Source organism: Melozone crissalis, unplaced genomic scaffold (genome assembly GCF_028551555.1).
Source record: "Melozone crissalis strain CALT ecotype California unplaced genomic scaffold, PUWL_Pcris_2 ptg000013l_1, whole genome shotgun sequence".
Taxonomy (NCBI): Eukaryota; Metazoa; Chordata; class Aves; order Passeriformes; family Passerellidae; genus Melozone; species Melozone crissalis.
The window spans coordinates 45,195,591-45,222,897 of NW_026535791.1; the positions used below are offsets into that span (position 1 = coordinate 45,195,591).

Sequence of the window (27,307 nt, forward strand, 5' to 3'; positions counted from 1 at the left end):
CCAGAGGGACCTGCAGGGCCATCCTGGGCTGCTAGAACCTTACAGACTGATTCTCCTGCCAAGCTGCAGCACAAGCTGTAACAGATAATAGGCACCATGACCAAAACCACACCACCAGCTGCCCACCACCAAAATCCCATCAGTCGGAGAGATTCTGAGGACCATCCAGACTTATTCTTTGAAGAACTTAAGACGTTTTTGGCCCTGTTAATGCCACAGTGCTCTTTCAACACCACCCCCAGCACAGAGAGAACCCTGAGAAGAAGTAGTTTTCATTTTGCTCTTTACAAAGGGCAAGCACCGTACCGCAGGCCAGTGGGGTTTGCTCCGGCACAGGACGTCGGCGTCGTGAAGAGCTTGCTGGTAGTTCTTCATCAGCGTACAGAGCTCCGCCCGCTGTGCTATCAGTGAACACTTGCAAGGAGCTGGGAAACAAAAACAGTTGCAAGGAACTTCATTAAAAGAAGTACCAGGACATGTTAAATACCATTACCTCATATCCAGCCACAGTAACAAAAAAAGTCCTTGCTTCCCACCCATTGCATTTACACTCTCCTGTAATAGAAAAAAAGGCAATTCCCTCATTCTTTCCTGCTTAAAATATATTCTTCTCACTCTGAAGCAATCGCTGTGTTTTATTTAACAGGACATATTTCATATCCACAAACGGGATGCCACTGCTTATTTACCCATCTTGCTTACAGGGCACTTCAGAAAGCAAAAAGAAAAAAGCTGCAAGTGTTTCTACTCTCAGTATGGAGAAAGAAATCACCAGTGCAGAACTTCAGCTAAAACGTTACCAGAAGCCATTAATAACAAAAATGCATGCAGCCTTTACGCTTCATATCCGCTTGCCTTCCCCAGGGCAAGCAAATCTCTCATGATCATACACCTTGCCTCCACAAATTCATGAATCATTCAGTTCACATGGATTATAAAGTTCCCAAGCATTATTTATCTGTCCTTTCTTAAGGTCTCTAGAATACATGTTAATTTCACAGAAACACTGGCTGATCCATGTTCATCCTGTCCACCAGGACCTCCAGCTCTTTTCTGCAGATCTGCTGTCTAGTCCAGCCCATCCTATTGCACAGAATTATTGTGTTCCAGATGTACTTCCTTTGCAGAAGTAGACAATGCTGGTCAGCTCATACCCCAGGTTGGTGGTTTGATGGCAGCCCTGCCCTTCAACACATAAATCACTTCTTCCTCTCCCAGTCTGGTGTCACTGACAGTGTGCTCTTGCCTGTGATGGAAGCTGTTAGTAAGGTGCTGAACTGTGTCAACCCCATTACCGATACCTGGACAACGACACTGGCAGCCATCTGCCCAGCAGCTCCCAAGCCACTAGGGACCACCTTATGCCCATGGTCCAGTCAATTCTCCACCTCCCTGCTACAACGTCCCCAGCTTGGCAAGGACACTGCAGCAGACTGTGGCAGCATCCTTGCAAAATACACACTAAGTCCCAAATAATACTCTGCTTTTGTTCACTAGAACAGATATGTCATCATAGGTGATGAGATTTGTGAGAGATTTACTCTTGGTCACTGGTGACCTTCATGTACTGGGAGAGGCCTCTGGAAGGCTGGAAGGGGGCTGCTGGCAGCTAAGTGCAGTAATCCTTTCCCAAACGTGAGCTGATTAAAACTGTGAGAACTGGTAAAAAACTTTAAAAAGGCTCCAAGGTGTGCTGAGAGACAGTACCCCATTTCTCTAACTTTTAAACTTCACATCCAAACTAGCTCACATCTAAACTTTTCCAACAAATATCCCCTTATGTGTGTTCACACACAGGGCTCCTGTCTCCATACTCTCTTCAGCCTGCTTTGGCTTCACTGTTTGGATCTCACTTCAGCACCAGCATCCTAAACACACCCTCAGTAAGAACACATTGCCCATCACAGCCCAGGTACAAGCACATCTGCATGGACACAGAGCAAGCACAACTGCTGCAGGTGCCACCACTCTTAAAGTTCAAGGACCTACAAGGAGGGACGGCCCAAGATCACATCCCCCCCCACCTCCTCCCCTCTCTTGTGCTGATGCTGCTGCTTGCGCAGCAAACCAGGCTTGCACCCTGCACCGAGAACCAGAGCAAAGAATCAATTGACTGGAAGTTAATTCAACAGCAACAAACAAATAGAAAGGTTTAAGAGGATCAGTTTCCCCTCAACTAGTTCAGTGTCCAGCCACACAAACTTGAGTGCCAGGACACCGGATGAGAAGGAAAGAAGCAGCAAGGAGCGCTGCCTTTTTTGGCTGTAGCATGGACTGATGCCAGATACACTAACTGCAGCATGGCATACCAGGGCTGATGCTTCTCCAACTGCTCTCAGACACTGACAGCTAGAGACTACACTTAAAGAGCTCTGCACAAGCTCACAAGGCGGGGTTCTGTGCTGGTTTCTGCTTGTGTGGTATTATGGTGGTTTGCTGTGGGTTTTTTTTAACTATTACACATGCAGACTGCCACATGCAGTGATCCACATTTCTACCTGATAGTTTTTAAAAAGACTGCAAGTTAAATGAAATTGAAGAGCAATTAACTTAAGATCTTCAAGTAAGCTTTTTGTTCCTTTTAGCAAATGCTCAAATACAAAATTATTTAGCTGCATTTGAACAGTAAGGAATTAATACTGTATTTCCATCTTTGTAACTGCTCTAGGGTACCCAGCTGCAGGGTATGCTGAGGTGGGTAGAAGCAGTAAGCAGAGTTAGGCACCTCCACAGGAAAGCAGGGCGCAGGGTGGGGTATTTCTGGCACCACAGGGAAAGGAAGCAGTGTGAGATTAGGGCACAAAGCAAGTCAGCTTGCTGCTTCTGTTCACTACTGCATATTTTAACTGCACTGATGCTTTCCAGCACTCTTCAGAACACTTCACACACCCAATAGACCCAGAGAGAGAACAGGTTCATCAGCTCTTTTTCAGGAACTTATCTTCACTGCAAGAGTTTTAAGCAAAAAAAAGCCATTGCAGAGCACAGCAGTGTGGGAATAGCAGCAGATCCTCCTGAAGCAAGTCCAAAGGGTCTCACAATATAAAGGAAAATAAGCCAACCTGGAGGCAAGCCAGAAAGCCTACGTGTATTCAGGGCTAGTACCTCTCATTCCCTGAGACTCAGTCAGCAAGCAAAAGGTGTGGCCCATCTTAATGAGTAACTGGCAGGGAATGTCTAGTTAACTGAGAGAAAGGATAAAAAAACCCAACAAACCAAACAAGTTTGCTAAAGACAACACTATTTATGAGGCTATAGTGTAACAGGTCTTCTCCAGGGAGAGGAAGCATCTAGACTAAATGCCATAGCTAGAGTGGTGCCTAGCCACCTCCATTCAAGCTCACCTCACTCACAGAGCAAGCAGTGCAGCCTGAAATCTTGCTGGCTCCACACCCAACCCATGCATCCCTAGTTCCCAACCTCCTGCTACCAGCAGGACTGTCCCAAGAGGGTCTACATCCCATCAGGGCAAAGCCAGATGGACTGAAACCTCATTCTTTGTCAGTGGAACTGAGGTACCAGCTGGCTGACTCCAACTCAAGGTTCAGGTGGAAGTGTATACCCACCCACAGGCTAAGTAGCTACAGGGCTTCTTGAGAGCACCATGATATTGTTCCCTGCGACAGCAAATGGTGTGATGAAAATAATTAGTCACAGAAGGCGGAAGGAGAGGGCCTGAGGATGTACAGAGTTTGTGAAAGTTGCCAGTATGCCAGTGTTCAAGACCAGGCTCAGCAACGCCTTGAGCAACTCAATTCAGTTGTCTAGTGAAAAGTGTCCCAGCCCATGGGACTAGATGATCTTTAAGGTCCCTTCCAACTCCTAACATTTTGATTCTACGCTATAATAACTGTCAAGTTTTTTTTTTTCAATTAAAAAACGAACAAGCAAAGAATCAACCAAAAGACAAAACAAAAACAAGCAAAACCCACAAACAAACAAAACAAACCCAAAGAAACAACCCTAAAAGAAAAAGCTGCACGATAGTTAAAAATTTGTTTTCAAATAATGCACCCTTTCTCTCTTTTGGAGATAAAGAGCAGAGAAAAAGAAGATTTATTTTATGAAATGACTCATTATTTCAGGCCATATTAAAAAAGAAAAGCGTAGAAAATTTTACTGTTTCCACAATACCAGCAGATGGCATTTTGTGAATCCATCTCCTCCTGGGAATCCACAGCTGCACAGCAAAATTTATGTCCTTGTCAGCATCAGGGATGCAGTGCTGAGGCTCCCATGATCTGCGGCTCCGGGCAGCTGGAACACAGGGACTTCCTCCAAGACACAAGTCCTGGAAGTCTTCCCAAGCATCTCCCTTCCCCCCAGCCATAATTCCACTGTACCAGACAAAACCCTAGCCCATACAGGGCCCAGAGCAGAGGAATGTTTGGGTCTTTGCCTCCTGGACTCTCCTATGGACCACCAAATATTGCCTACCCTGAGTGTGGTTGTCAGCTTGGATTTCTTCAACATCATTAATCTTCCTCTCACACTATGTTTGTGCTCATCTGCACATTTGTTATACTATGCTTTAACTTAGGCAGAAGCTATCACTCAAAATTACTTTTCTAGATATGCCCAAGAATTCAAGTTTTTTACAAAACTATTCTGCTGAGTTCGGGAGGCTGGTAGGAGAACAGAGATCCCCAAAATCTCCTTGTGCCTGGAAGGCAGTGAGAGGAATTATGAGAATTTGCCCAACTGACCATAGATGACGACAGAAGTTTTACTGTAATAAACTACACAGTGACTTCTTCCAGGAACTCAGAACAGAAAGAACAAGTTTAAAGAACTCTCTAACTCTCCTTATCTGATAATTCTTCCTAGAAAATTGCATCTTCTTCACACCTATTTCAATACTAAGCATATTTCCTGAAGGCATGAGCAGAACTGAAAGTGTCATCACAAAAAGCTTTCAGTGTTGCTTTTAAGAGTCAACCTGCACAGTATTTCAGTAGAAACTTCTCTCACATTTTAAAGAAATTTCTGCTCTGAAGAGAGAAAGAAACTTGGCTTGTTTTGCTACATTATGCATTTTATTCTGAACAATTCAGTATTGAAAACCTTTTAACAAGCTTGAAAAATAATTTGAAACATATATCATTATTTCAGTGAGAAATTAGCAAGTTTTAGTAATTAAATGAATAGCAAATTAGCTTTTCACCTCCAACTTCATGTAAGCATGACAAGTACACACAAAAAAATGGATGCACAGGGTTGTTTGGTAGGGAGAGAAAGGGTGACAAAGAGAAAGGTGCCGTTTAGATAAAATAATTAGCAGAAGTAGTAAAGACATTTAGGACTTTAAAATAAAACTTCATTTCACAGCAGAGATGAAAACCAGGGTCAGCTTCCCAAACATGATTAAGGGGGACAACAAACATGACCACCTACTTGCAATCAGCAAACCCATGACTTCTGAATCATCAGTCCACCTTAATTGGATTAACAACTGGACTTTAAAAGGTATAGATATTTTCTGAATAACACGGCTTTTCCTCCTTGCATTTACATCATTGGCACCTTCCTGAAGTGGAGTAACCGAAGACTTCAGAGGAAATGTGCAAGAGCTTTTAGTGCACAAAGAATGCAATAAAAGATGGCACTTCCTCCAGAAGTCTACTTGTGCAAACCAGCACCCTTCCACAGCACTTAGAGATAGGCACTTGTGAACAGGCATTCCCCCTGGGGGACCAAGGGACCAACACTGGCAGGCAGTAGTGTATGGCCTTAGGTACCCTTGAAATAGGCTGTGGTGAGGGTGAGGAGCACAGGGCACCTCCATCCTCCATTTGGAGCCTATGCCACCAATTTTTAAGGAAAATTTGATTTTAAGAATTATACTAATTTCTCTCAGGCCCCTGTATTTTGCTGCTAAAAAGTCCAGGCTTAAAAACACAGCTCTTGAAGTGTGCTGAACAAAATGCTTTAGATTCTCAGCAGTCTTATTTCAGGCTCAGTAAGTCCTCAGCTAGGAAGCTCCATATGTTATTTAAAGCCGGACTGTCATCACTGCTAAGCACAGCTAATCACTGTTCCCATTATTACTCAGGAGATACACTGTAAGGGAAGTTGTGTGCTACCCAGAAGAGCTTCTACAGATGATGCAGCTCATTCTGCATCCTTGCTTTTGTGCTCTAGCTCTGGCCTCATGAGGAAGAAGCAGGCCCATTACATTACATTATTACAAATTAATGTATTACCAACTACATTAACCTACAGTTTAGGTTCCAGGTCCACAACTCCATAAGCCAATGATAACTTTCCTCCCAAATCCATGTCATGAACTGTAGCAGCAGCAAAAGTCCCAAATTCAAGAAAGTCCCAACACAGAGCTAAGCACAATATATGAGATCATTGCTCCTGCCTATGCAAATCCTAATCTTTCAACACTCTGATAGATGCCTGCTACTGTTTCCAGATAATGCAACACGAAACAACACACTCTCCCTGTATTTTCAGTTCCCACTCTACCCTTTGGACATTTGGGCTGCTTCACATGATGTACCCCAAGGTCATCTATGGCCTCTTGCCATCAGTATAACAAAAGCAGTTAAGTACACAAATATGACTCATTTTTCAGTGCTTACTAATTCACCCAGCATTTAGTTCAAGGCTAGGAAAGGTTTCTTACCAAAGCCTCAGTCAGAATGGAATTATCCTCTCATACAGCAGGTACAGAGACTGCCCCAAATCAAGAAATCTACTGACTTAAGTATGATATAACAAGCAAGATTCAAAACCAAAACAAAAACCATCAAGGGGTCAACCCAGATGTTCAAAGCACCCAAGGAAAAGCTCTGATCTTTGCAAAGAAACAGGGACCTATGCTAGGTGCAAAAGAACCTGTGATTGCAAGGAGACTGCAAGGACACCATTGTACTTTGCAGACAAGGCGGGACCAGCCAAGCAGATCTCCCACAATCACAGTTTATTTAATAAGATCAGTTTATAGCCAGATATTCTATCGTAAAACTACCTTACCAATGACAACATAGTTGCCTTCTTTGACATGACTACTACATAAGCTACATTTCTAGAAGTTATCCTTCAGGTCTCTGTAACCTCTTTTTCCAGTTACAGCTTGTTTCAGAATTTCTGACTTTTGCAAAAAAGGACCCTCTTGTTTCTCTGTTACTACCTCACTTCTTCTGTCCTCAAAACAAGCAGGTCCCTCGATACAATTGCAAAAAAGAAAAGAGTACTGTAATAATTTACTAATTTTAAGATAAGGAAGCACAAGTCAGTTCTATAAACATCTTCTTTCAAAAGCAAGAGACATTCTGTTATGCTTAATCAAGGAAAAAAAAAAGAGTATGCTGTTTGAAGAGACTTCAAAAATTCTTCAGACTTTAAGTAGGTATAGTTCATTCTCGACAATTGCTGAAGCAGTTAAATTATTTATAGGAAATTACATCTGGGTTACATACATGAAGGGGGAGGGGAAAACACAGTTCTGTACCATTTAAGATGGGGTAAGTTACATGAGCAATGTTAATTACTTTTTTAAAAAACACAGAAAAAACCCCAAAAACCCAAAGCAAGACTGTCTACCGTACAGCATGATGCCTTCTCCCCTTTGCCAGTGATGAGTAAGCCTCCTGACCACTTTGGCTCTGGTCTTGCACCTCAGCAATGCCTTTGCCTTCAGCAGACTCTCTGCAAGCAGGCAAAAACTTCCAGAGATCCAACTACAGGACCTGAGCACTCAACCACAAGCTCTGTACAAACCAAGAGTAACATGAGCTTCTCCTCCAAGCGACTTGACATGTTTCCAGTGGTGACATACATGAAGTATTTACTACTATTTTTCAAGCACTAATTTACAGTAAAATGGAAGGGGGAAGAAGGGGGGAGGAACTGAGGGGCAAAACTCTGCAAAATATTTCAAGTTTAAAAATAACTCTGGGATTACTGCAACAGTCTCTCAGTAACCTTGATTCCTACTTTTACATGTTCTTCTGTCCATGTAGAACAGAGCGAAGAGGTTTTGGACATACACTTTAAGTGGATTCCAAGACTTTACAGAGGGATTCCAAGATTTTACAGAGGGATGGGAAAGTTCCTTTTTTAGTACAACTTCTCTAAGCAGCAAGCAGCTACTATTTTTTGTAGCAGGTAATTTCAGAAACACTACCTCTCATTCTTCTATTAAAGTCAGCTTACATTAGGAGGTAAAAAATTAAATATTCTTCTGATAAATTATTAAAATGACTGAACCAGTTACTGTTGTAGGAGTCATGACAGCTGTCTACCACGGGTTTTTTCTTGTTTTTGCTAAATGGCTGGTACAACATCAAAGACTTACTTCTTTACTACTACCAACAGGAAAGTGTGCCCAAGACCCTGTGAGGAAGGAAGATTTGGCCAACATCTGTTTTATCATATCACGAAAAGTCAAATTATCTTATCTTTAATAGCAGCCTTCTAGAAATGGTATACAAAAGAAGAGACCATTAAAGTACTCTAATACATATAATGCACATACAGGTGCATATGGATGCTCTCTAGCAGTTTTCTTTGAATAAGACTTTGGTGCAAGTGCACCATTAACAAGGGTACAATCTTAGAAAATGGTAGAATTAATAAAATGCATAAAATGGCCTCAACCATCTCTACAAAAGCTTATGCATAGTTCACTCTAAAGACCATTCAGTCCCTTTACAGACTGGGGCTTCTTCTGACCTTGACCCAGGACTAACATCCATCACTAGTCAGGGCTGCAGTAGGAAAGCACCTGAAGAGTGTTCAGCCAGTCCACCAAGAAATTCTGATCATCCTTTCCCACCCTTATCTGAAACAACTTAGATACAGACACAGAAGGAAAATGCCCAAGCAAATTATACCTGGGGCACGGCAGAACACTTGCCAACACCCATGTTATGGCTGCAAGCACTCAGTCTAACTCAAAGAATGCTTGGCTTGAAGTTTACCTATGCCATGCTCTCCAGGAAGGAGTGCAACCCCACGATCTAGCATTTACCTGGCAGGAAAATCTACAGCAATTGCTCTTGAAACAACTCACATTGAAGGTCTGTAGCTTTTTTTGTGTCTTTTTGCTACTGCCTCCTGGCTTGCCCCACCCCCTTAATTCAATTCTTACAAAGAGAGAATTTGGTAGGCATCAGATAAATTTCCATTAATTGCTTGACCACAGAAGTAATTAGTGTTGAGTGGCCACAATAAGCTTTCTTTTGGATCCGACCAATTTATGATGATCATTCACTGGGATGAGAGGGGAGGGCTCTCCAAGGCCTGGCCAAGAGAGGCAGATTCTCCTCTTTCCACCAAAGCTCACAAAAGCATCTGCATTTTGTTTCTAGCAACAGCACAACCACCGACCCCTGGGCCAGTGGTCAGTGAGCAGCTCTGCCCTCGCAGAGACCAGAGCATCCCCAGCAGGCACACAGCAGCATCTCCCGTGCCTGTCCTGCAGCACTCCTACCTCTAACACTACTCGGCTTGGTACAAACTCACCTCCTCTCCTTGGCCTTTCCTACACCATCCTTTATCCACTTAAAACAAAGACCCACACATATGTATGTGCAAAGGAGCCCTTTCTTCCTAAGGCCTCAATCTGTTATTGTGTTTTGAAAACTCTATGATACAGCTGAGCTTTATCTCCTGTATGCTCATTCTGGAAACCTTGGCAGGGGTGGAACTAAAATCCTGGGCAATGTGAGTGGCTGCATGCATTAGCTATCCCCCCCTGCCCCAGGACAAACATACTCCTGCTCAGAAAGAGTCCATCACACTAGAAGTAAACACAATCACTTAGAGTGTTTGCTGAGCTCTTACAGCTCTCCAGAAACAATCATCTTCTCAGGCTTGATGAACTTTGCAGCAGTGGGTAACTACACACTGAAGCCAACATGTCTCATGAAGAAACAAGGTGTCCTGGAACACCAGCATCCAGATAGGATGTGTGCCACCCTCAGGGCTGGGACCCAACTGTACAGCACACAGCAAGCAAAAAAACCCCACACCTCACACCACAGGAGTCAGGGCAGGGTCAGCCCTCCACACCCCAAGCAGCTCATTTGAGATTAGGGTCAGGTGGGCACAAGGTCACAGCCCCTCCCAGCAGAGCCACAGCCCTGTGGGCAAGCCTGAGAGACCACCCAGGACCTGTAACATGCACGTTGTCTAATGAATGTACCCTCATCCCAATGAGACCTTCATCTCTTTTAGAGCTCTACTTGGGAAAAGCTCTATTCACAATCTTCCCAACGCTACCTGTTGCCTCTGTAACTGAGAACTGCTTTGGAGAAACAAAAAAAAAACCAAAACAAAAACCTAAAACCAGAACACACTGCCAAAAGCACATCCTCAAAATACATTTATTTGTCACTGAAATCTAGCTTACTTTAACTTCAGGCACACAGGTTAAAGAATCTGTATGCCTGGATATAAGGAAATGATTGTACTCCTCCCCAGCACAGTCCCTCCAGAGAATACCTCCATCAGCGAGAGAGCAGCAGGTCAAAGAAAAAAAGGGTGCAGAAAGCACATACTGCACAAAGAGGTCCCAAACCCAAATAAACAAAAGAAAACAACCCCACAAACAAAGCAATCCTGCACACATATATCATATATTTCACTTTAACTAACCTAGGAGTCCAATCAAAAGGCTAGTTAGAAGAGAAGGGATGGCACAGAGGAAGCCCACCCCACACAAATGAAATTCAGAAAGCTGGGGTAACAGCCATGAGAGCAACATTTGGACAACAGTTGATATTATGATGGCTGAACAGCATAAAGCTTGGCATAAAAAATGATCCATCTGGAAACAAATGCTTTCTTTCAAGCAGCTTGACATGTGCTTGCTTTGAAGCTGTGGTAATTAGATACCTTACAATAATGGAGGATCTATTACAATGTCTATAGCAGAGGGGAAAAAAAGGCAGTGACTTTGTATAATACAGCAGAGATCACATCTCAAGAGGACTGGAAGGATCAAATAGCAAAGCTGATTTTCTTAAGAACAAAAAACCCCACTTAACCACACCTGAATCCATAGCAGACTACAGGAGTGAACATGGGAGCAGCATTGCTGTTGTAAATGTGATAGTTAAGGATAAAAGATGAACATACTCACTAACAGTATGAGTTTGTAAGACTAACTAGTTCAACGGGAAAAAGCTGACAACTTGAAGGCATGTAGACCTCTTCCCGACATCCCAGATTGCACCAGAAATGTAATTCAAGAATTGAAGAACCTCAAGAACTAAAGTGTCAATCAGGAGAAGGTCACAATCAGAACGAGCAAAATGACAGCAAAACTTGCTTTAATATTGCATCATCACACAAAGCCAGTTGTAACAAACAGAGTAGGAAAGTATTCCACAAAAAACACCAGTTAAAAAATCCCACTGAAGTATGTGTACTGCCAAGAAATCTGGAATTCTACCCAACTTCATATCACAATTGTATAATCAATGTACTCATGAGCTTCAGTCACTAAAAAAAAAAATCAAATAGCCAGGCCCTTGACATGTTTGTGCAATACACAAGCACTTGGAGGTTGTAAAAAGCACTTATCTTCTCACACACCAGAAGTGTGTTCAGCTGGGAGTAGAGGAAACTGAGAGGACACCTCATCACTATTTACAGCTTCCTCACAAGGGGAAGTGGAGGCCCATGCACTCATCTCTTTTCTCTGGTGACCAGGGACAGGACCTGAGGAAACAGCAGGAAGCTGAGTCTGGGGAGGTTTAGGTTGGATTTTAGTAAAAGATTTTTCACCCAGAGGGTGGCTGGGCACTGGAACAGGCTCCTCAAGGAAATGGTCATAGCCACAAGCTTGACAGTTCAGGAACTCTTTTGGACAACGCTCTCAGGCACCTGGTGTGACTCCTAGGGCTGTCCTGTGCTTTTAAGTCACTCACATGCTAACACTTCAACACTGAACAGTTGGATAAGAGCTGTGGGGTTTTTCCTTATTGACCATGATACTTGGCTGGAAAACAAGAAGGCAACTCCAGCATACGGAAAAGCAGTGAACATGTGGCAAGAATTTAAGAACACAAGGTTCATACACAGCAGTTCAATTTGTGAGGAACAACACCAGCACGCACAAAACATCAAAAAAGATGATGGGCTGGGGGCATGGGCTGCTCTTCATCAGCAGGAATTTGGATCCACTACAGGGAAGTTGCAACATGTAAGCCTGTGGCATTTGGATTTCAAAAGCTAGCAAGATACCTGTTATTAATTTCAATTACAATTTTATTAAAAAAAAAATTCAAGTTCACTGACAGAGTGAGAACTTTCTGAATGGATTCCTCAGCTGCTTGGGAAATCACTGAAGACAGAAATAAGGGCACTGCAAAGGAGTTATCTTGAGATCCTGATGCACAACAGCTTTGGCTGGAGATTGCACTCGAGGGAGAGGAAAGAGAAAGACACACGCTGTGTGAGAACACCAGCAGCACATTACAGTCTCCTCTCTTCTTTCACCCCCATACAGACACAGCAAGAAGCAGAGAGAATAGTGAGAAATAGTTCTCTAAAAAACTCTTCAAACATTAATTCCATTGATGAGATGCTATTTTCCCCAGCAGTAGGACCCTGAAACCAAAATATGAGGATGCTTCCTTACTGAAAACTCACCGTATCCACGAGTGACCTACATTAAGTCTCTCCTCTCCCTCGGCTTCACCTTCCTTCTTGGGCTCCATCCTGCCCTACTTTAATAGGGATTACTTCAGCTAAACCACATAATAGTTTTGTAGGGATAGATAAATAGTTTTCTAGGATAGTTTTCAGATAGGACTGAAAACTTGTCACATCTATCTGGGAAAGTGAAAGAAACAGCAGAAATAATGGTTTCCACAGCCAGTACCAGCTGTGAGTATGCTATGCTATCCCATCCCAAACTCTTCTATCTCCAATGCCTATCATTAAGCCGTGGCAAAAATCTGAAAGTGAGCCAAGGACTGGAATAACAGTGAAATTGCTTCTCTCCACAGCAAAAGAAATAAAAAAAAAAAAAAAGATCAGAGCCATTTATCCCTGCATGTAAGAGCCACGATCAAGGAACACGATTTTAGTCAATGCAGGGAAGGAGCTCATTGACAGAGGAGCGGCACAATTTTCCCTACGCTTGTCTTTCAAAGACATTTACCCGCAGGATTTCGTCAGTGTCAAAACGACGGAGGCATTCTCCCCCCTTCTCCTCGATTAAACCGGACATCCATCTCGCCGAGAGCGGAGGAGCAGCAGATCACGGGGGATCTCTCCCCGCCATCCCCGGCGCTGTGCCACCCCCGCCGCTCGCAGGGCAAACAGCCGGGCGCACGCACACATCCACTACTACAGGGCTACAACCGAGCGAGCAGCACCCACCTACTACTCGGCGCAGAACCTGAAAACAAGCTAGTCTTGATAAACTACGGCTGCCATCGGTTTGGCAGAGGAGGAATGCAGGCATTATTATTCAAAGCCAAGCTTTTCAGAGAACACCATGCACACAGAAATCCTGCGTGTCAACAAAGAGCTACGCTCAAAACACGAGTGGGCCATCTCTCCAAGGCTAAACGTAGATAACCTTGAGTATTTTGCACAGTGCAAGATAAAGGAAATTTTCTGAGCCTTTACACCTACTGATATCCCATCAGGTGTTTTCAAAGCTTTTCTCTTGCTGAAGGTGCAGCTGCACGTAGCTGAATGAATCTGTTCCACACATTCATTTCTTCCAGGAAGCCGCACCGCGGCTCAACACGACCACTACTGCGTATCCTACGCTGAATGATGGCTTCCCCATAAATAGGAAAGCGGGTTTTCTAGAAATACTGCATAATGAGTCATCGGCAGCGAACAGCTAAAACGCCAAGCACCTTCAGAGCAAGGACAAAAATACCAGTGGAACAAAAATAGCCATTCACTGGAGCGGGGGGCGGGCGTGAGGAGACCCGCTGGCAGGGTTCCCGCTCGTAGCCTCCGGCAGGCTCCCTCTCCCACCGCTCACCGCAAGCCCCCTCCCCGCCCGGCTGCGGGGGCCAGCCCGGTGCCGGCTGCCAGCGCTGCCCCCGCCGCGCCCCCCCCTCCGCCCGCCGGCGCCACTCACCCATCTCCAGGGCCTGGTTGTACTTCTCCAGGGCGGCCGGTAGCTCCTGGCGCTCCCGCAGCGCGTCGCCCTCGGCGCGGAGCCGCCGCGCCCGGCTCTCGGCGCCGAACCACTTGTGCAGCAGGTTGCCCAGCACCACGTTGACCCGCGGGCGGCCGGCGGCCGGCGGCAGCGCGGCGGCGGCAGGGGTCGGCTCGGCGGGGCGGCGCGGGCGGTGGCAGCGGCCGCAGTCGCCGGGCTCGGCGCAGCGGCGGCAGTGGGTGTGCCCGCAGTGCAGGGTCACCGGCTCGCACAGCAGCCGCCGGCACAGCGGGCAGGCGAACAGCTCGGGCGGGCGGCAGCACGCCGGGTCGCCGAGACTCTCGCCCTCCGCCCCGCCGCCGCCGGCCGCGCCGCTCCCCCAGGGCGGGAGGCGCAGCTCCTTGTCGCGGATGCTGAGGGCGACGCTCTCCGCCAGCTCCCGCAGCTCCTCGGGCCGCAGCCGCGCCAGCCGCGCCGCCGCGCCGTAGGCGTCCAGCGCCTCGGCCATGCGGCCGGCCCTGGCCAGCGCGTCGGCGCGGCGGAGGCACAGGCCCCGCTCGGGCTGCGGCAGCCCCGCCAGCTCGGAGCCGTAGATCTCGGCCGCCAGCTCGAAGTTGCCGCCGCGGAAGGCCTCCTCCGCCACCTGCAGCATCTCGGCACAGGGTCCCCCCGCCGCCGCCGCCGCCGCCGCCCTAGCCCCGGCCCCGGCGGCGGGCGGCAGCGCGCAGGGCCCCGGGCCCAGCTCCATGCCCGCGCGGCGCCGCCGGCCCCGGGCCGCCCTACTCCATGCTGGGCCCGCGGCGCTGCCGACTCCGGCTTCTTCCTGGGAGGGGACGGCGACGGAAGGGAGGGAGGGAGGGATGGAGAGGGGGCGTGTCACATCTCTGCAGCAGGGGGGCGGCTCCCGGGAGGGGGAAGGGGGAACGGCGGCGGGGATGGGGGGGGGCGGACCGGCTCCCGGCTTATGTAAGGGGCGAGTGGTTGGGTAAAAGCACCCGAGGCTGGCAGACCGCCCGCACTCCCCGGGGCAGCGGTGTCGCGGCGGGAGCTCCCTTCCCTCCCTCGGCCCCTCCCTCGGTGCCCGGCCGGCCGCTGCCAGGTGCCGGTGCCGCACGTGCCCGCCCCGCACGTGCCCCTGCGCCGCCGCGCCCGCACGTGCGCCCGGTCCGGCGGCGGCGGCGGCTCCAGCAGCGGGAGCGGGCCCGGGGGGGCTTCCGCCGAGCGGCTCCTGCCGAGCTCGGCCGCTTCCTTCCCGTTTCCTGGTGCCCGGCGTTAACCGCTTCCTCGCTGGGCTTCCCGACCCTCCTGTCCCATCGCCTCACGTCCCGCCGTGCCCCGGGACGCCTCGGTGCCCCCCGCCGCCGGACGCGGCCTCTCCGCCAGCAGCACCGCACCGTGTAGGTCGGGGAGCGTTATCGGTTGTTTATTTTAATTTCTCTGGTCCCCGAGAAAGCAGGTACTTGCTGTCTCTTAAACAAATAAACACACAAATAAAAAAATAACATTTCCCAAACACCACAACTGTTAGAAAAAAAAATCCTTTTCTGTAAGTGGCAGCCTCGCCAGCACAGCTTGGGATCCACGAGTCGTGCTGAGCGCTGGCTTGTGCATCGGCAGCAACAATAAAGATAATGCAGCTGGAAGTTAGTTAATCATGCCTGAGTCAGAGAGGAATCCAACTTGCTCCGCAGGAATAACAGGAGCGGGGGGAAAAAAATAAGTTGGGCAACGTTTATTTTAGACACAGCTGTAAACAAACTGCTCTGAGAAGCGGAAAGCTTGTCAATCCAATGGGGAGAGACCCACATCCAGCTGCTTTTTGGGCAGCAGGTGGACAGCAGAGGGGATTTTTAGCTTTGCCTCTCTTGTTAGGCCTCCGGCCCCCAGCTAATCAGGAAAACCTCATTCATTAACGCTTGTATCAAATAGTCTTCATATTGTGAAAGTGTACGGATTTTCTAAATAGTAAGGTATTAACCGTCTTTAGATGTATGGGGTTGTTGTCATACTGCACAGTCTGGCTTAAGTAAGCATCAGTATTCACAGTGGAGGAAGCATGACCAAAGGATCCCAGCTAACAGCAAGGAACAGGACCTTTGTTCCTCACAGCCTCAGAGCCATTCCATGACAAGTAAAGGATACCCAGGGACTGCCAAGATAGCACCAGCCATCCTAGCCCCTCCAGCACCTCTGTAAAACACTCCTCTTACTTTCATCATAGATGACAAACTGTAGCGAGACTGGCTCTGGGATGTTTAGATCAATAAAGAAGCAGGTGGATGATGGCTCTAGAAGTATTGTTGGTTTTCAGAACAGTAATATGTTTGCACTAAGTTGCTCCATGACTTATCCATTTTGCACTGTTCATGTTCCTAACAGTTGATTCTCTGGGCAATGCTCACTTCTCCAACAATGGTACCATCTTCCTTGGCTCAAGGCTTCTACCCAGAAGGTAACCTTGGCATCCTGTTAGTATTTCATCATTCCCTTTCTTGAAATGTTCACTTGGAGTTAAGGTGGGATAGAATCCCGTTGCCATTTTAACTAAGTCACTTAGGAACATTATTCACAGCATAGAGAGGACAGAAACACAGTGGCTCATTCTATTCTGTGGTATCAAGGACAAGCCATGGAATCTTGGACAGATGAGGAAAATGTGGACTCACTGCTTGAGCCACCCCACAGCATTATTCTCTCATTCCTATGACCCCAATAAGGAAGAGCAGCATTTTGGCTGACTGCCCCCATCCCACTCGTCGTGTGATGAGGCTCTTTGGCTGGGAACTCCCCAGCAGCCCTCCTTGCTTTCCTGAAGAAGGAGACAGCAGGCAAGTCCATCCTGTCACGCCACTTTTCTCCACGTGTCTTTGGACTGCTGTGTGTGATAAATGGATATGATTTGTGCTAATTAAATTGTAACTATATCAATATTTTAGAAAATAATTGTTAGAAAACAATTAAGGAAAAGTATATGTGATTAGTGTTACAAAGCAGATGGACCACTTTGCAGATGTTACACGTGAAAAACAGGATACAGGATGTAGTATTGAGATAAGCAAGATCCCAAAGCAGAATCAGCCTTGGGATGAACAAAGTTGGGAGGATTCCAGAAAACAGAATCAGCCCTGGGATGAGCAAAGTTGGGACGATTCCAAGTATGGAATCTAAGTTGTGGTTTAATCTATGAAATAATAAGGCTTATTTAGAACATAATGCTTACTTACATAACACAAAGCTTAGTGCACATGTGCAACCTGTAAGATTATTCAGAGGACAGAGAGGAAGATGGTGAGCCTTCCTCTGAAAAGACCACCAAAAAACCAGGAGACCCCCTAACAACAAGCGGAGCATGCAGTATGCAGTATAGTGACGTAGATTTCAAGAATCAAAAATAGGAGGGGATTTACAGAAAAATATTGATGAATATGTATTAGCATACAGAATATAAGATTAGTTTGGATTACTTTGTTTCATACATGAGGCAGGGTGAGAAGCCCTCCCCGTGTCCCGGTCAGTTTTGCTTATGCTTTATATGAACCTTAATCATCCTTAATCATAGTTAATTAAACACTGCCATTTTTTTTTTGTATTTGCTTCATTATATTTAATACACTCGATTGTATTAATTTATATAAAATTTCTGTTCAGTTCAAATTGCTGCCAAATTTAATTTTGTTGTTTATTAAATTAGACATATAGAACTTCATTCATAACAATAGTAAGGTATTAACCTTCTTTAGATGTATGGGGTTGTTGTCATACTGCACAGTCTGGCTTAAGTAAGCATCAGTATTCACAGTGGAGGAAGCATGACCAAAGGATCCCAGCTAACAGCAAGGAACAGGACCTTTGTTCCTCACAGCCTCAGAGCCATTCCATGACAAGTAAAGGATACCCAGGGACTGCCAAGATAGCACCAGCCATCCTAGCCCCTCCAGCACCTCTGTAAAACACTCCTCTTACTTTCATCATAGATGACAAACTGTAGCGAGACTGGCTCTGGGATGTTTAGATCAATAAAGAAGCAGGTGGATGATGGCTCTAGAAGTATTGTTGGTTTTCAGAACAGTAATATGTTTGCACTAAGTTGCTCCATGACTTATCCATTTTGCACTGCTCATTGCAGTTGATTCTTTGGGCAATGCTCACTTCTCCAACAATGGTACCATCTTCCTTGGCTCAAGGCTTCTACCCAGAAGGTGACCTTGGCATCCTGTTGGTATTTCATCATTCTCTCTCTTGACATATTGACTTGGAGTTAAGATGGGATGGAATCCCATTGCCATTTTATCTAAGTCACTTAGGGACATTATTCACAGCATAGAGAGGACAGAAACACAGTGGCTCATTCTATTCTGTGGTATCAAGGACAAGCCATGGTATCTTGGACAGATGATGAAAATGTGGACTCACTGCTAGAGCTACCTCACAGCATTATTCTCTCATTCCTATGACCTCAATAAGGAAGAGCAGCATTTTGGCTGACTGCCCCCATCCTACTCATCTGGTGATTAGGCTCTTTGGCTGGCAACTCCCCAGCAGCCCTCCTTGCTTTCCTGAAGAAGGAGACAGCAGGCAAGTCCATCTTGTCACACCATTTTTCCTCACGTGTCATTGGACTGCTGTGTGAAACTCCTTCAGCTCCATCTGTCCCTTCTGATGGGCAGTGATTTGGGAGGCTCAGGGGCTGGTGCTGGACATGGCCCCCATTTGCTGCTGTGCAGGTGTCATGCCAGGCTGGCATGCTGGGACGGCTGCAGCCCTTTCCTCATCAATGCTCAGCACGTGCTTCAAGAAGAACCTCCCATGAAGTGAGGCTACTACTTTATTTAGCAGCGTGATCAATCACCTCTTGGCACGCAGCCTCTGCTTTTTTCCAAGACATTTATTTGCAAGGGAACAAAATTACCTCACTGCTGTTCAAACTGGCACAGCTTTTCCCTGCTTCCCAGGAGCAGAACTGCTTGCCACCTTGTGTCTGAGCACACCTGCGTCACTCTTCTCCCTGATGCCTATTTCGGGGGCTGTGTTCTTTCACAGGCCTTCTTGCTCCAGAACATGGTTCATTTGTACATCTGGCTGCACTTGTATTTGCTTTTTTCTTATCTGAGCAACAAAGCCACTTTAATGCAGCTGCCTTTTGCAAAATTGATAAGAATTCACTGAGCTGCAGATCTTGGAGGGATGATGAAAATTTGGACTCACCATTTAAGCCATCTCAAAGTATTAATAATTATAAGGAAAGAATGATAGATGAAAAAACAGCATGAACCAGGGGAAAATAAATAAAAATAAAATTATTAAAAATGTACACTTAAGAAGCTCATGCTTCTTACTGAAATTATCAGTAGTATGCCTACCACAGCAAACGTGACATGAGGACTCCAGCCAAGAAAGATCAGTGGAACAGGTGCCCCATGACATGGTCGTGTGGTTTATGGCTTCTTGCTGGATAAACTACAAGCAACTGATTTCAACAGCCAAAAAACAGAATGGATTTTCCATAAAGGAACTGAAAGGTGACAAGACACCAAGTTGATTTATACTTTTTGTTTGAAGAAAAGCTGTAGCTAGTGCATAGGATTGAAATGTTGCCTACCACAGGAAATAAAGGACCACCTCTTGTACTCACTAACTCACTAGCAGGCAAAACTGCTTCTGGCTTCATCATTTTTTAAAAAGCCCCATCACACAGACTTGGCTACTCCATGGAAGGCTGTTAGAGGCCCTCTCCTTTAGCAATATTATTTTCCTGTCAATAACGTGCTTCCCCTTAGGACTGGCCTCATCATGCACTCTCAAGCCACGTGTAGAAGTCCATCCACTTTCCAAGGCGGGAATTACAGGTACTTACTCCAGTGAGTCACAGTTACACATTTCAAAGTTATCATGAGGTTTCCTTTAAGTTTGTAGCCTAATTTTCAACTTCTTCCTGAGGCCCAGCTTCCTCAGAGTTTTCCCCGGGGTAGAATTTACTTGGAGCTTGAAGGGAAAATGAGAAGATGAAGTAACTTTGAAGTGACAGCATTTACATATTTGGAGGGCATTTTTAATTCCTCTAACACTTTTCTGTTCCAAGGTAGTTTGAAGTATTAAACTCCAGTTTGTTTTGATGATTTTTTTGGAGGAAATCTGTCTTTTATTGTTTCAGAATAAGTTAATTAGGGTATTATCAATGCACAGGCACACATACAGTTGCCATGCTAAAGCATTACAGAAGTTGTAAAGTCAAAGACATGAAAATTAGGGTACAGTATAATTAAATCTATGTAGGCTTATTTAATATCTCCTTCACGCATTAACCTGATACGATTTTAATTAATTACATACTATTTTCTCTACAGGATGCATGCCTGTCTTGGTTTAGTCACAGGAAAGAAGATAATTAATGAGCATCCAAAGTGTAATGCTCTCCCTGGTCACTGTGCAGTCCCCTTGCACCTTTTCATTTGTATTAGTCCTACTCTGCTGCAGTAGCAGAAATATAAATTTCCTTGTGTGTTTTTCTGTAAAATTCAGGGTACAGCACTGGAATATTCACAAATATGCACACATTTATATTTTCAACAAGAGTATGAGTCAAAAGGAATAACAGTTCACCCTCTGAGAGCTGGGAAATTGAGGTAGGTCTAGAGTGGCCACTAACCTGAGGCATTGGAATTAGTGGATGAAACTTCAGAATATGAATTTTCACATATTCAGATTATTTCAGAAGTACATCTTCCTTGGGTTGGGCTGCAACTTGGACGGAGGTGCTGAGACTTCAGTCTGTGTTTGGGCCTCAGCTAGAACAGTCTGCAAACAAGAGCTACACAATTAGCACCACCGCCACCTCCAAAGGCATGATGCAAATGCCTCACACTTTGGCACAGAGAAAAGCCACAGCAGTGTCAAATGCAGTCCTTCCAGCCAGCACTCAACTGCTTTTCTCCTTCCCTAATCACTGACTCATTTATTACAAGCTTTCCAGCTTTCAAAAGAAAAGGTCACTGTGTAATTATTACTACTAAAGTCTTTGCCAGTTTAATGAATCTGCCCCAACTGAAATAGCAATAGTGTATTTTTTTTTCTTTCAAGAAAGCCTTCTTTCAGAAGTATTTTTGTAAGAAAGTTGCAGGGTAGTGTGATGAAAAAGGTGTTAGCTAAAATCTACTGATGTTAAACATAGCAAAGGTCTTTTTCTTTCCCCCAGAAGACACGTAATTCATTAATCCAGCTGCTGTGAATTGCAGGAGCTAGAACTGTTTCTAGAGATTCTCATTTTTCTTTGCAAGATCCTAAAGAGGGAGATGGATCTCATCTTTCCAGAGTCACACGTGTGTTCTGTACAAGAGATGTTATTTGTAACTACATCCTGCATGGGCTGATGGGAAGATTAAACAGCTTAATAATTGTCCAACAAATCATTAACACATCTATGATGCAAAAGCAGCCAATTAAAGTGTACTACTGGATTCCCTTGCAATAGCTTCTGAGATAAGCACTTCTAGGAAAACCCCCTTCCCTAGCTATGATAAAAATCAGTCTTTATAGAATGAAAATGGATTAACTTTTTCAATTTATGTATTAACTTTTTCAATTTATGTATTAGTTCACATTATACACTGTATTCTAATGAGGTGGTATTGTTCATGCTTAAGTAAAAAACCTGAAGGACAGCCCAGTCCCAGTTGCTCCCAGCATAGAATCAGGGATTTTTTTGGTCTTGTTCAGTAAACATCAGTTTGGATTTTCAGAATAATACACAGATATTTTCCACTGTGCTGGTTCACATACCTGAAGAAACACGAAGACCTGTGTTTCTCTCTGTTGCTGGCACCATCAGGGCCTTTGTCAGGCACAGGGTTGAAGCAGGATGACTGATCTCTGTTCAGCTTTTGATACCCGGGGTGATTTTGCCCACTGAGGGGAGAGGGTTCTGCAAACAAATCTGTGGTGAAATTGGGTGAAGTTACACTTGTTTGCAATCCCTGTTTGAGCTGTGGCTTAGCAAAACACATCTCACACTCCTCTGAGCTGCTGCAGATGCTGAAGTGCAGCAGCACCTGGCCAAGGCTGAAAGGCCACAGCCAGGTGCACTTACCCTGCATGGGTGGAAAGCACTGTCACCCTGCCTCATGTTGCACCAGGGCATCCCAGAGTTCAGTGAGATTACACATACCCTGGCAAGGGACTCTTGAGGCATCTGGCACTGAGCTCATTTGAAAAGCAGGATAGGATGTTGCAGTTCATGGCATCCCAAATCCTCTCTGGTGCCAGCCATCCACAAGGTGGTCGTACAGTGATGGTAGGCACCACAGGTGTCATCTCCGTGGGGACAAGAGACATCTATTGGCATCTGGGGCCTCTTCCATTTCTGCAGCCCTGCCCTAATGTTTTTCAGGGAGATGGTGTCCCTTGGAAATGTGGTCAGGGAGAAGCCTTTCCCAAGGGAGACAAATGTGTTTGGGGAGAAACTTTTCAAAGCTTCTCTCCCCAGTGCTGGTAGGACATCATTATGTTCTCAGATGTTTTCTCTCATCCATGTCACACTTGACTTTTGAGTACATATAATCTTAACTCTCTCTTTTCAAATGGCATGTTTTTCATCGTGTTCTTCAGCTACTATTGTTAGTTGGAAAAGTATCCATTGAAATGAAGCACTTTTAATCCATTTAATAAGCAATTCCCTATAGTTCTCCAGTGTTGGCATGACACCACATGCCAGCAAGTCTTCTCTGAGACTGTACTCTGGAATGAGTTTTCTAGGAGACTGGAGGATATTTTGGTGCTGTGTTTGAGCATCCTACCTGTGCTCAGTTTCCCATGCTCTGTGCGCTGAGGCCCATGTACTACCCTTATTAACCGAGGTGTGAGGGCTTTCATTTAGGGAGTGCTGCCTGGGATTCACTGAAGGGAAAGCTGAGCCTCAAGCACACATTTCTTTCCCAACTTTGAAATTCTTGTTCAGTGGCAATCTAGTGTGAAAAAAGCAAAGAACATCAGTTAGATGCATCCATGAGATACTATTTTGCCTGAAAGAGATTTTCTTGTCCTGTTTTGATTGCTTCTTTACTGTGAGTCAGCCTATGACACATTTTCATGAAAACTCCCAGACATTATGCTAGCAAAATTAAATGTGGGTCAGATGGGAAAAACATTGTGAAGAGCTGACAGCGTTAAGGCAGAGGAGAGATCATGTTCTTACAGGTGGGGAGCAGTACCATGCCTTGTTTCCCCTGGAAACCAGGGGACAGCTAATCACTGTCTTCACATTCCCACTCCAGGAATGCTCTGGAAGTCCCTGCTGCAGCTACCAGTGATTCCTGGTAAAGATTTCAGTGTGGATCCCTCACAGAGGACGCGTCACCTTGAGCCACATTACTGTCATCAGGTCAAGCACTAGAAACCTCTTAATGGCATTGGTTTTCTGGGGTGAGAGGCAAGGATTGGAGGAGTATAGTGGTTTCTCATATTTTAATTAAAAGCTGATTTTGGGTCACCATAGCAGAGCAGACTGCTTCAGAAGCCAAAAAGCCAGGCAAGTGGGGCTGAACAAAGCTATGGAGAAGTCTGAGGGGCTTCCTTCTCTAGAATAGGGGAGGCAGTAAGATAACCTGAAGGAGAAATAAGAGAATAACAAACAGGAAAGGGAGGAGATTTGAACAGTTGACTAATAAATGAGCATCATCTGAAGAGAAGCCAGAGACAGAGAGCAGGCTATGCAGTCATATGGGAACAGCATGTCTGAGACCAGGAAAATATTACAGGAGTGTGAAGAGACATGAGAGCTTGTTTGGGAAACACAGGGCAGGCCAGAATAAAAATATTGAGACAAAACCAGAACATTAGGATCTAACCATAGGAAACCAAGATTACAGATCTGATGTTTAAGAAGGACAATGAAACTGATGATTGTGACCACGTGGGCTAGCCAAGGGCTAGGTACCCACCAAGGAGCATGAGTCCTGTTTGTGGGAATGAGCTGTGGGCACAACAAAGCTAACAGCTGAAGCTGTGTTTGGGGCTCACATCACTCAGAGGGGTGCTGGAGAGGAAAGCTCTTGGGGACAGCACTGTTCTGCCTTAAGATTAAGGGTAGGACACAAAAAAATACTGGAGTGACCTAAAGTGGAATTAGAGTGGCACATTGATCGCGTCTGGAGGTGAGGGGTGGCAGGCAGTAAGGGCAGCACCATGTTGTGTGACTACTGCAAGAAATTATGTTTTCCACAGAGGCTGGTAAGAAACTGAAGGGAAGCACAAAGAAAGGGTAAGAGAAGGCAGGAGATTAGAGGCTCCAGTCTCCAGGGAAGGAGAGGCTGAGGAAGGCAAGAAGTTTTAAGCTTCTACAGCAGCAGTGCTGGGCACGGAGGGGGATGAAAGAGAACAGGCTCTTTCAAAAAGCTGGGATGTCTTCTCAAATGTTTTTTAGTCTTGAAGATATAAGTAAGATTCCAAGTGGAGAGCATTTTGAGCAAAAAAGACTGGATTCAGACACAGGACCAGGAGGATGGAACAATTTCTCTTTTCCTCCGGTAGAGGAGGAAAAGATAAAATGCTTTCTTAGGTTTTTTTTAACCTATGTTAATGGAATTCATCATTAATAACTGAAGAAAACAAAATCACTTAAGGGAGCTGGCAGCCAAAAATAAGGATATGTGCATGTAGGTTGTCTCAGTTGCAAAAAGGATATACCGTTTTTGCTGCTTTATTCACCATCCAGATTCATTGGGTGTTATCTAGCTAAGAACTGATTAGTTTTAAGACTGATACAGATCTAAGGAAGCCAGTAGTGAAACTTAAAGGATCAACCCTTTTAATGAAATAGCTGAACACATCCCTGTCTATCAAAAGAACTGCAGAAGCAACATGTAGGTATTGGTTCCATCACAAACAAATGGATATTTTGTGAATCACTGTCCAGGAGCTAAAGAACACTGAAAAGTGAGTGCTTGTGTAATAATCACCATCTCTCCAGTTAAAACTAATTATTTGGAAAGAAAGAAGACAAGAAAGGAAAAATACTTCTGTGATTAATTGCAGTTGCAGTGTGTTAGCTAGCATGCAAGAAAATATTTTGTTAAGGAAAGAGTACAAAAATAGTTGTAGGGAGTTTGTAGCCATTTTCATTTAAAATATTTTTAAATAAATGCAGCCATGATTAAAATGAGTAAGAACATATTAAGAATGTCTTCCATCAAGATATTTAGAATAAGGTCTCTGAAAGTTGTTAAGGTTTCCAGTGAAATGTACTTGGAACAGCTAGCAGAATCATGCAGAACCAGATACGGCTTTCAAGTGCTTGTGAAGCTTATACATAAAGCACATTTTTCTATCCATATGACATAAACAAAACCGTGTAGTTTCCAGTCACAGAAATACACGGTACTTACTTTTAAGACCTATAGGGAGGTTTATTTTAAATGGTCATCCCTATAAAGTACTGTTGTGGGATGGCCACAGCTGACCTCTAAAGCCAGCCATTAATTCACTGATTATAACATGAATGGATCTTTTTCCAGCTTTCTCTCAAGCAAGCTGTGCACATTACATAGTCTACACAGTCTACCTTAATTCTCCCTGCATACACACACACCTATTCTCTGGTTTTATTAAACTAGTAATCAGCAGACTACACAGCAGTGATCTCTTCCAGCAGTCTCTTCTTTCCAGACTGCTTGGCTTAAATCCTCTGTAGACCTTATTTAGATGGTGTCTTTCAGTGTCTTTAGTTTCTTAAGTGGGGCAGCCTGCCCAATCCTTCAACAAAGCCAGCAGATTTCACATGCCACAGAGTCAATGCCAGCTAACCAGGTGATGTAGCACAGGCAGGTGTCACTGATGAATTACAACTACAGTCAAGGCTCATTAGTTCCAAGGTGTGCCATGTCTCACCAGGCAGTCAATTGGCTTACTTGAGCCTGAAATTCAAATTGGTCACTCAGACTCACAGTGTCTGGAAACCTAATCCTCTCATCTCTGGTTTGTCAGGTCAAAGAGAACAAACAACTGTGCTGTTAAGTGTGAATAGATGAAGGTGATTTGCAAAAGGATACAGACTACTGCTATTCACCTACAAAATTAAATGTCTTCTGGATACCATGCCAGGGGTTTAGATTTACACCATGAGGAAATAAACAAGTTCCTAATGCCTCTCTTGTTATTCCTAGCTCCATCAGCTTGATTTGATTCTTGAGGCAAATTTCTCTTGATCCCACATATCATGGGGTTGACATACAAGGTCAGAGAAGTTGGAAAGCTGACCCATGCTTCTGCAGTGCATGCCAGGAACAGAGCCTTGTTCCATGAGGGTTACTGGAGTGGTGAGAACACTAGCCTATAAACCCCACTGCTACGAGTCAAGTCCCACTTCTTCCCACCTCTACTGATTCTTCTGGTAAGGTGCTGGATCCTCCACTGGCATCTGTGCCGGAACAGACATCACATCCAATCTCCTGACTATAGTGAACTAAAGCATCACAAGTCTGAACATATGAAGCCTGAAGAAAGTTTAGAGTAGAAATGAATAATAAGCATTTAACTGTGGTGATGATAATGGAAGTAATTACCTGTGAAGGTAATAAAGACTAAGATCTTTTACGAAGAGCTGTGATGACTACTCTGTCAATGAACTTTTGTAAATTCAGGTCAGATTCCTTCCTCCTCCCATCTCCTAAACACGCACCAGGAGTACAGTTTAATGGCTGTGTAATACAGAAAGTCAGAAAAGATGACTACAAAGTCTCTGTACAACCTATGAATCAGTCTAGGCCACAGATCCTTAATACATCTTTTTCCAAGCTTCTCTGCACTCATTCTGGTTCAGAAGTCTCTCTTGGAGTTGTTTGCCCATGTTTGGATGAAGTTTCACTCAGAGCTTGCACAGCAGCATTAATATTGTCCTGTCGTCACCAGAAATCCCCACACACATGCCTAAATAACAAATAGTAGGCACAGGAGTGGTGACAATGCTTGACGTGGTGCCAGAAGATCTGCGTAGAAGCATTCGCAGCAGGGCAGCTTAAGAGTATTCTGATTTAATTTAGAACTCAGGCATAATTTTTCTTAATTAACAGAAAATACTCTCTTTGTTTCTAAAGTCTGACCCTGGCCTCCTCCCAAACCATAAAATGACCAAAACCCCTCATGATAGGCCAAATAAGCAATAATGATGTCAAGTAATCATTACTCATTTATAAGGATTTTCTCCATACACATTTCATTACCTTCACACAA

General features: G+C 44.9%; 1 protein-coding gene across 1 annotated transcript in view; it reads right to left on the minus strand.

Moving 5' to 3' along the window:
* The window catches only part of LONRF2 (LON peptidase N-terminal domain and ring finger 2), a 30,972-nt gene extending 16,135 nt beyond the window's left edge, over positions 1-14,837 (minus strand). The window contains exons 1-2 of the mRNA XM_054271550.1: positions 14,069-14,837; positions 307-425 (exon numbers count right to left, since the gene is read on the minus strand). Of these exons, the coding sequence (XP_054127525.1) occupies positions 307-425; positions 14,069-14,837 (888 nt within the window). The remainder of the gene's footprint in view (positions 1-306; positions 426-14,068) is intronic.
* Positions 14,838-27,307: the final 12,470 nt, after the last annotated feature.